Source organism: Gouania willdenowi, chromosome 2, assembly GCF_900634775.1.
Source record: "Gouania willdenowi chromosome 2, fGouWil2.1, whole genome shotgun sequence".
Taxonomy (NCBI): domain Eukaryota; kingdom Metazoa; phylum Chordata; class Actinopteri; order Blenniiformes; family Gobiesocidae; genus Gouania; species Gouania willdenowi.
Genome location: NC_041045.1, coordinates 6582626 through 6593214, shown reverse-complemented (window position 1 = coordinate 6593214; position 10589 = coordinate 6582626). Strand labels below are relative to the sequence as shown.

At 36.4% G+C, this 10589-nt stretch overlaps 1 protein-coding gene across 8 annotated transcripts in view; it reads left to right on the top strand.

Annotated features, from left to right (window-relative positions):
* The first annotated feature begins 1588 nt into the window (after positions 1-1588).
* The window catches only part of mcf2la (mcf.2 cell line derived transforming sequence-like a), a 47962-nt gene continuing 38961 nt past the window's right edge, over positions 1589-10589 (top strand). For 4 of the 8 annotated variants that reach the window (XM_028466413.1, XM_028466405.1, XM_028466354.1 and 1 more), the window contains exon 1: positions 8771-8927. In XM_028466413.1, the coding sequence (XP_028322214.1) occupies positions 8771-8927 (157 nt within the window). Of the gene's footprint in view, positions 1604-1726; positions 1770-3293; positions 3482-5255; positions 5401-8770; positions 8928-10589 lie in introns of those variants that run through there. The other 4 variants (XM_028466379.1, XM_028466387.1, XM_028466370.1 and 1 more) reach the window with 4 other exon arrangements.

Sequence of the window (10589 nt, the reverse complement as noted above, 5' to 3'; positions counted from 1 at the left end):
TTTGTAAAGGCTGACTCTCTCACTTCCGGTAGCATCTTGACGTTGTGTGTGAGACTTGACACATTGACTTGTGAAGATGTTCAATATGGCTGTCAGAAAGTGTGAAGTGGATGCAGGATGTGTCACCATGAGGTGCATTAAGTCACTGCTCCTGCGGCAGGGAGTGAAACACTGTATTTAAGGATTTAAAACTGGTTTATCGTTAGTTTTTAGGATTTATTTAATGTTGCAGACATAAATTTATACATTGCACTTTAGAACAACTATAAATAAGAGAAAATCTGAGTCTCTGGGGTAGAGACAGGCAATTTCTGTCATTTCTTTATCCTTTTTTCCCCCCAAGTCATTTTGTGTCTTTTTATTGTATTCTTGTGTGTATTTTTGTGTGGTTTTTATATTCTATAATTTAATTTTGTTGTCATTTTGTATAATTTACTCTTATCGTGTGTATTTTTGTTGTGATTTTGTGTTTTTGGAGCATTTATGTTCTTATTTTGTATGGTTTTTTTTTTTGTGTTGTTGTATATTTCTAGAGTAATTTTGTGTGCTTTTGTTGTCATTTTCTGTAATTTATTGTTCTCTTTTATGTGATTTTGTGTGTATATAGAGTACTTTTATATTTTTTTATATTCTATATTTTTGTTTTGTGTGTTTTTGTTGTAATTTTGTTATGTGTGTTTGTAGAGTATTTTTGTCTGTTTTTGTTTTAATTTGGTGTATTTTGCTTTTAGTTTGTATGTTTTTGTTGTTTATTTTTGAGTTTATGGAGTCATTCTGTGTGTTAATTCAGTCATTTGGTGTAATTTTCTTGCCATTTGTGTTATTTTGTGTTTTTTGGACTCAGTTTGTGTTTTTATTTTGGGGCTTCATCGAAAATAATATATCAATCTAAGAAGTCTGACTTTTAACTCATACTTGTAGAACTTTTTGTTATTATTATTATTATTATTATTATTGTTATGTTGGTCCTTTTTTAAAATTTAGTCTTGTTTTTTGTAATTCTCTTTTTTGTATGTGTGTACTGTTGAAAAAAAAACCTTGCTCTTGTTTTTTCTTCCCTGTTACTGTAACTAATAATAATGATTTTCAGATTTTTTTCGCTTGAGTAGTTCCACATCATCTTTATTATTACTAAAAAAAAAAAAATAATTACCTCAACTAAAAAAATAAAATTAAAATAAAACCTTGAAAAGGGGATGTAAAGCAGACAAAAATCAACAATCATTATCAAAAATAGTTATAAGAAAAAAAATACTATTTAAAAAGACAAAAAATAAGCTAGTTGCATTAAAAATAACGTTTTTTATGAACTGGTTTGGGGCCACGGCAATGCTCTTGTATGCATTTACTAAACTCTGTCGCTAGAGGGCGTCACCGCCTTCAATTTACCTTTCGACAATATTTTAAAACACAAGGTGATGCGCGGCACGTGAATTCAAAAGAGAAGAAGAAGAACGAAGAAGAAGAAGAAGAAGAAGAAGAAGAAGAAGAAGAAGAAGAAGAAGAAGAAGAAGAAGAAGAAGAAGAAGAAGAAGAAGAAGAAGAAGAAGAAGAAGAAGAAGAAGAAGAAGAAGAAGAAGAAGATGATGATGATGCGTGGCAGGTGTGTTAGAGTAAAAATAATGATATATATTAAACTTATTTAGCCTTTATTATCGGTGTAAACTTAAAAAAAAATAACAAATTAATGCAAATTAACTAATTAGAGACTATATTTGGTTTATAGAAGGATGTAGGAGAATGACTTTGGCTGCAGGATGTTGGTAAAGGTGAGGAATTGATTGGCTTCGTAGGAAACAGGTGCAAGTGAGTGGAATAAGCTGCTGTTGGATGCTGTAGGATGCATTGGTTGGTCGTTGTGTGTGGTTATAAAGTCTCTCCTGCTGCTTGAATGTGTATTTATGATAAGAAGCTCCGAGGTTCAGCCAAAGTTTGTGAAAGCGGAACTTTCTTGTTTGCACTTTGATTGCCTAAATATCTGCACACGCCCCTGAGCTATTTCCCTTAGTTTGGCCCTAATTAGTGTGATTTTATTTAGAACTGTTTATTTAACATTTATTTATTTATTTACCTGATCAATATCCATTGTTATCCAGGAAGGTTATTATGATTATTTGCCCCATAGTATATTATTAGATAAAAAGATGTAAATTCTTGTTTTAATCAGAAATGAAATGGGTTAAAAGTGACCAAAAATGGTGGTGAAATGGGATTAAAAAAAAAAAAAAAAGTAGGAGTCATTAGTTTAAATTTGACAAAAAAAAAATCAGCATGAAATATGGTGAAAATAGGTTAAAAGTGACAATGATGGGTCAACATATGCAACATTAGGTGGGAAAAGTGGTTTAAAAGTGCCAAAAAGGTCTTGAAAGTGGAAAAACATGCATCAAAGGCATTGAAATTTGATGGAGACGTGGCAGAAATGGTGGTAATGTAGCAAAAATGCATTAAAAAGAGAAATATGGCAAGATAAAGTGATGGAAGTAGGGTAAAATATGGCAAATTTCGTGTAGTTGCAGAAATAGGGTCAAATTAAATAAGCTAAAATATGCTCAAATTGTTAGAAAAAATATATTCTTAGTTTCTTGAAGGCATCTGGTGACCCTCTCCCAGTGCATCGTGACCCCAAATGCTGTCCTGATCCCTAGGATGAGAACCCCTGATTTAGAAGGCGACCTGTGAATGTGCGAATGTGATCTGTGAACACTTTTATTGATTGAATGATAAAGACACAAACATAATATGGCTCAAATACAAAAAAAGATGAATCAATAAATCAATTTTAAAAAAAAAAAACACTTTTCAATCAAAGAAAAGTGTTAAAATGCAATTATTTGGGTCTCAAATATTGTTTTTGCTTTTATTGAATTGATTTTTATTTTTGATTGAATTTCCATGAGGAACTGGCCTCAGTCTTATTTCGCCACATCACGAGATTTGAGTCCGTATGACTAAGCGCATGCTGCTCTTTTGTCGACGAAATGAAAGAAACCTCTGTCTGCGCTGAAGGGATGACTGGTCATTGAACTGCCTTAACTTTACTTTGTTGTGACATATTGTTCAATTGGTCACTTCTGTTGCAGATTTATCCACAAGAGCCTCGAGACATCAATAAGTCGCTGACCTCACACGTGATGAAGTGCACACAGCTCGGTTGATGACAGTAACTCAGTTAGCACATGCACTGTTGACAGAAGTCCGTCTTTTATCAGAGGCTTCAACATTGTCATGTGTTGCGCAATAGTTCAACAGCCCTTACTGTCTCTTCTTCTTCCTCTTCCTCCACAGTGGACACTGGGTTTCATGTGGTGCGTGTTGCACCTGAAAAACGCTCGTGAAGTCGTATCTAAAGTCATATTTGTGTGTTTTTTCTTTGTTTTTAGAGCAGGTGGCAACTGTTGTTGAGGTTTCCTGGGAGCGAGAATGGGACAGAAGCCGTCTGTGACAGAGGATGTGGTGGAACAAGCAGCGACAATCAACGGTAAGGAGTTATTTAAAAAAAAAAATGCTCGTCTTTAACATTTCTAATCCGTAGCAAAAAAAAAAATATTTTTGATCCTAAAAAAGCAATTTCAATGCGTTTTATTTCATGTTTAAAAAAATGTCTAAGTCACTTAAAATTGAGTCTGTGGACAGTTTTTAAACTAATTTGAAGAATCAATATTAAGAAGTAGTGGCATTTTTTAAATCTATTTTCAAAAGAAGAAAGTTCTGGCAAACAATTTGCGATTGAAAACTAGAGAAATCACTTGTCTATGAGCAGAGATAAATAACAAGTCCTTATATATGTGGAGGAGTGTTGCTAATTTTTGGTGATTTATATAATGGTTTATGTTTTTGATGTAATTTTTTTAGAAATGTAATGTATGCAAGAAAAAAAAAGGATCTTGCGGGCCAAAGTGGAGGCTCTGGCAGGCCAGATTTGGCCCCTGGGCCTTGAGTTAAACACCACTAATTTAATCAGCATCTCTATTTTAAAGTCCTCAGAAAATAATGTAGTGTTTTCTAGGATCATCCCTCCCGTTGGAGTAATTACAACCCTTTCTTTGACTTTAAGCAGGCTACAGTATAATTATTCAAGCGGCACATTGTAGCAAACAAAAATGTATTTTTAGAAGCAGGTCAGCATTTAGAATCATGTCTAATCCCAGCATTAAGTATAAAACAAAGGTTTTTTGTGCATCTTTTTGTTTTATATATGTTAATATTTCTCTCATTTCGTTTTTTTTGTTTTGTTTTGTTGCCATTTTGTATTTTATGAATGAAAACAAATGTCTTGGTCACGCAAACAGTATAAACTCCATGTGATGCCCATGTCTGCTGTACATAGGACACAGGCGTAGGATAGGGTGACTCAGCTTTTAACTGCTTTTACTGTCAGTTATTAAACTCTTGTTTAAATATAGTTTTTTTTTTTACAGACTCCTTATGTTTAAAAACATTGTATTGTTGTATTTGACTTCATAATATGTCTTAATGTTTCATTTTTAATCGACTTTCTACTTACTTTTACCCTTTTTCTCAAACTACGCCAAACTTCTCATATTTTAACCTATTTTCATCACTTTTTCTCCCATTTCTGCCACTTCATCAAATTTCAATGCCTTTTCTGCTCATTTTCTCCACTTTCAAGACATTTTCGACCCTTTCCATCACTTTTAACCTCTTTTCACCATATTTCATGCTTATTTTTTTCCAGTTTAACCACATTCACGATTTGTCATGTCTGTGTTCAACCACCTTGAGGTACAGTGGGGGTCCCCGGTCTCTGGAACCTTTATTTTGGGGTTCATGGGCTGAAAAGGTTGAGAACCACTGGGTTAAAGCACCTTTAGTTGTATTGAGTGGGAAATAACTTGCACTAAATACATTTGTCTTGTTTTTGTTGCTATATTTTGAAGTTTTGCACTGGGAACATTCTTGTGATTTTGCACTGACTGCTTTGCTAAAATAGTGATTGTTTTAGGGAAGTAGGGACTTTTTATATCCACCCACCCAGAAAGTGTACGATTCAGTCAAAAACCCTCCTTAATGTCTAATTGGATCCAAGTTCTCCATGATCCAGCTCATGCACTCTGGGATGTGGTATGAGGCTACGTTTGCCAAACTGCTATAATTAGAGGATGTATGTATCCACCCCTCGCTTCCTGCGATAAACACGGACGTGCAGTGAGATAAATAATCACACATTTAGAAGAAACAAACACAGCCTCCCTGACGGAAGGGAACTGGTTTTACAAAGAAGCTCCCAGTTTATTATAAGGAGAAAAATGTCAGTTTTGGAGTCAACTCGACAAAGCCACGTCGTTTTTAGTCGTCTGCTTTATAGCGTGTCTGTGTCGGTCGACCTGCTAACACGACAGCAGCGCCATCACTGCTGTCGGCCGACCTGGAGAAGAGGTTAGTCCGTTCGGTCAGACTATGATTGTTGTTTGCTGGAGTCATGATGTATAAAGGAGAAATACGTGCAGCTTTAATGGTGCTCCGCTCCCGTCTGGTTTCTCAATCAGCATGACAGGATGTTCTTTTGCCTAAGCAGAGATCTCCTCATGAGTGTCCGTCTCCTTCACTCAGAAATGAGAAAAACAGATAAACAAAATGGCCTAATATTGATGCAAAAATAGGTTTAAATTTAATTTAAATGAAATTTAAGAAAGCTGCCACCTATTTGGGTGATTAGAAAGCATTTTGTGGCATAGTTTCCTTTCAAAATAAAATAAAAATATCTTTTAGTGGCCTTTGTTATTGTTTGCCTGCAACCAACTGAAAAAAAAAGATTCCATGACCCATTTTAGGGTGCAGTCAAAGAGTTAAAAATCACAGAAAACATCACTCATTGTTATAGCCCTATTAGCCAGAAGACAAATTAGATGCTCACTTGTTTGTGTTCGCATCTAATTGACTGTTTGGTGGTTGGATTGGCACTGGGTGTTCATTGATCGGTTGCACTCAGTGTGTCTGTGAAACATTGGGACATGGATTGTGACCCTTTTTTTGGACCGTATTTATATTTTTGGCAGCACTGTTGTGTACACTTAATGCCCAAAGTCGTACTGGGCACACAGTGGGTGTGGGTGAGTTTGTGATGGTGAGCATAGATAGTGGGTGTTGTGTGAACAATACTTGGTTCTGTAATAAAGCAATGAAAGGCTTCATCTTTAGGCTCCTGTCCTTGGCCCACACCGGCAAGTTTGGTTTCTGTTGTTTTTTTTGTTTTGAGCTTAAATTTTAGGAGATGTTCTGATTTTCTGTTTAGAAATTTCCCCATTTCCTTTTTGTTTCCATTTCAACATCATCCAAAATCACATGTCATCATTACTGGCTTTCAGAATTCCCAAAATCACACAAGATATGCTTAATATGGTTAATGGAGTTACTGTAACTATTGTTAGGATTTTGCGTGAGATTTAACATCCGTCCATTTGCTAGTTGCACTAGGCTACCTGTTGTATGGCGGAAAATTGCATGTATATGTGTGATATTGTCCCAAAATATGTTGGTGAGGGTTTAGTTTGTGTCATACAGCCTCATTGTAATATGAGGGACCATCCTGCTTCATATTACATCAGACTTGATGCGAGAATTCACATTCCAGTCTCTTTGCCCACCCGTTTAAGGTGGAAAAATTGTGTGCAAATCTGAGTATATTCAAGTGTATATTTCTTACCATATTACAGTTTCTCCTTGATATTGCTTAAAACAATTACACAAATAATTTAAAAATGGTAATAAATATCTTCTCTTTCCGCTTCAGGAAGAAAATTCAGTTTTTCCGAGCCCCTATACTTTACACCATGAAAGACTAATACAATGTCATGTCTTCCTAAATTTGTGTTAAAACATGCACCAGGTCTGACATGCATCACTGCACAATAAGCACCATCATAAAATGTCTATACAACATGAATATTAGTCAGCTGTCGCTACATAAACGCCTAAAGATGGAGCGTTGGCACCAACAGAAGCAGCCACACACTGTGGTGTACTGTGTGTGTGACCCTTGTAACCGATTACCCAACAAAGACCCGTCAATGGCTAATTGGGAACTCACTGCCTTAAGGCTCCAGCAGTTCTATTTGTCCACTGGCCAATAAGCAGGCAAACAAACCTAAACTGGTTTCAGAGGAACTGATTAGAAAGACAAGCGTTCTGTTGGACGCTTTGTTTTTTTTTGTCCTCGTTATGTCCTTCCGCCTCTGCTGCGGTCGTCATGTGGCCAGGACGAAACGGACACACAGATTCACCCAAACTATTGGAGAAGGTGAGTGCAGAGAAGAGCTTTAACCTATGCCCATTTCCTCCTCATCATCATCGTATAGACCACACGTGAAGGACGGCTTGATGTCGTGTCCACGATGTTCTGTCTGTGCTGTCATTATTGACTTCCTGAATGTTAAACAATTAAATCCTGGGTCATCCTCGAGGTCTTTAACCATTAACTTTTCCCTCCATACTCTTTGTTTGCAAGGTTTAATGTCCTCACAGCTGTCTAGTTTTTTACTGCAGCAATGAGCCTGTAAACGTTCTCAGTCACATTTATTTTGGTAGTTTAGTTGAGGAAACGAGATGTAAATTTGTACTGTAAAGTTGATTAGCCTTGATTAACCAACGTGTGGCTCATTAGGATACTAATGTTTCCCTGTTACCAGTTGATTCTGGTAGATTGGTGAAGAAATAATGGGATTATAGATGGATATTGACTTTCCGATGTGTGAATATTAGCTTATGTTACTTTTGGAAAAGCTGTGAGTTTACATAAATGGGAAGAGGGCGAGAAATATGTTTGGTTGTTAACAGAATAAAAGAAGAATAATTACCACTTGTGCAAGGTAAATTTAATTCCATGTTTTTGACAGACTGGTGAGTAGGGCTGAGCGATATGAACCAAAATTAATATCTCAATATTTTTTCTCAAAATGACGTTATAAGATATAAATCTACATATTTTTACTCCATAAAGTCTTACCAGAAAGACTGGGTTAAATTTGATGATGAAAAACGCTACACAGGCACATTTATTAACGAACAGCGGTACAATATGTGCCACTTTTGGCATTTTCTCCCATGAGGGACAGCACGTGTGAGTGAGTTCTATAGTGTGGCTTGTTCAGTGGAAGGTCTGGGTTAGGATGCACTCAGAATCTTATGGCTTTTTGAGAAGTAGCGAAAGCAGCGACTCCTAAAATGAGTGTTTTGATAAAAGATTAAGCTCTAAAATAAAGATATATCATTTTAGGCAATATTGTTTACCGGCAAAACAGAAATTGTGATATATCTCGCCTAACCCATGGCACATCAGGTATTTTTCAAAATAAAACCCCCGAAAATAAACTTTATTTTATCTTTGCAGTCAATGGTCTACAGACGGGTGCAGTAATGGATTTTTGCTGTTTTACAAAAAACCATGAGGACTATGTTAAATGCATGACATAAATTCAACAATGAGTTGATAACTTTTATTCATAAGTTAGAGGTTTGCAAGTTGGTAACCTTAAAGCTATCATATACATAAAACAGATCTAGTAAATCGTTTGGATTTTGCAGCACGGGCTTAACGCGATTCCTTTTTATCTTTATAATGCTAACTACTCCTCTCAAGTACATTGACGTTATATTGGTTTGCCTGAGGGCAGGTAAAGGTGGATATTCTCAGCAGAAGGGAGGAGCCGTGGAAACAGGAGTGGTGTAATCGTTAAAGAGATGTTGACAGGTGTGTGTGTTTGAGAAAGGCAGACAGGGAGGGATTGGAAACACAAATGAGGAAAGCAGGATGAGGCACAAAGTAAGAGAAGAGAAGAGCAGACGGAGCTGCGGGATGAAGGAATGTGTGGGAAAACGGGAATATGCAGGAGGGAGGTTTGTGTGCATCGCAGTGAAGGAGATGGAGAGTTACTACAGATACACTTGGTGCTGTCAGCAGCTGCAGCGTGAGTCAACGTGTGTGTCTGTCTGTGTGTGTGCGTGTGTGTGTGTGTGTGTGTGTGTGTGTGTGTGTGTGTGTGCGTGCGTGGAGAAGGTGGATGTAGTGAAAAACCTCACAATATGCTTCAAAATATGCATGACAGGTCAGCTGAGTTTATGTTGACATCCTTGTTAAGAATCTGTTCTTCTTTCTTGTCATTGTGCACATGATGGTCACGGGAAACTTGACTTTTCTTCCTCTTATCCTTTAATCGCAACTCTTGTTAATTTCTTGTAGGGCATAGCGATATGGACCAAAATTAATCTCTGTATTTTTGTCTACATAACGATATATGATATAAATCTCCATAACTTTAATTCAAATAAAGTGTTACGAGCTGCAAAATGCCACACAGGAACATTTATTAACAAACAGCGGCTCAATACGTAACATTTTTGCCCCTTTTTGTCTTCTAATGGACAGCACGTGTGAGTGAGTTCTGTAGCGTGGCTTGTTTAGGGGGAAGGTGTGGGTTAGGATGCACTCAGAAATCCATCACACTTGGCTTTTTATGCATTTCTGAGAAGCAGTGAAAGCAGAGACTCATTAAACAAGTATTATAATACAAAATAAGCTATAAAATGAAAATATGTATCGATATTGGTCGTAATTGTAAATCTCTATATTGCCAAAATAGAAAACTCGATATATCTTGACTTTCGATATATCTCCCAACTCTAATCCCTCATCTCAAACCTTAATTCCACGTTAAATTGTTGTAATTTATGCCCCGGTTGTTAAATGTTGAATTTTTGTCAACCTTCTTATTACCAAAAAAAGCTTTAATCTACATTTACCAACCACTTGATAATTTATTGATATTCTCAAACTTGTTTAGAAATAATTGACCTTGGAGTTCATTAATATATATATATATCACCTTTATTTTGACTGAATGTTCATATAATAAGAGTTTTGTGCATAAACTGAGTACAGTGTGTATTCCTTCATCATCTTCAGCATCACCTTTGACAAAATATCTTTACCTCCGCTACAGTGAGCCTTCAGGCCAAAGTTCACAAAGAAATAAATGCATATTACAGTATGAGATACATCCTTATTTACTCAAGGCGGTGCGAATACATTTTGCCGTCATTGCCTGACAGCCTGTGTACGGACACAGGAGCGTCACAGGTGTGTTTTTACTGAGGAAAGATGATTGTTTTGATCATGTTTGGAGCTATTCTGGTACCTTTCCTTCAGGCTTTATTTAGAACGGAGGTATTTTTAGCTACCTCAGAAACGCTGTGTCACAAAGGCACTGTGGCACTGTGCTGTTGATTTGATTTTTACTCCCAACGAGAGCAACATCAGCTCATATTTCTGCCCGCTGTGTGTTCAGGGATTTAAAGAAGAATTCTTAATGCTTCTGCATACAAAGACATTTTGGATGATGTTATGCTTCCAGATATGTGGGAACAGTTGGGCAACATTACGTCTGATAACATTGTTACAACACTTAAAGTGGAGAATGAAATACAACTTTTTTTTTGGAAAGTTGAAGTGAATGCTCTAACCCACTTATCAAGCTTGAGCTTGACACGTGGGTTAAATTCAGCCCTTTGAAGCTTTCAATTCGGCCTGCAGTAAAAAAAAAAAAAAAAAAAAAAAAAAACTCCCGAAAGAA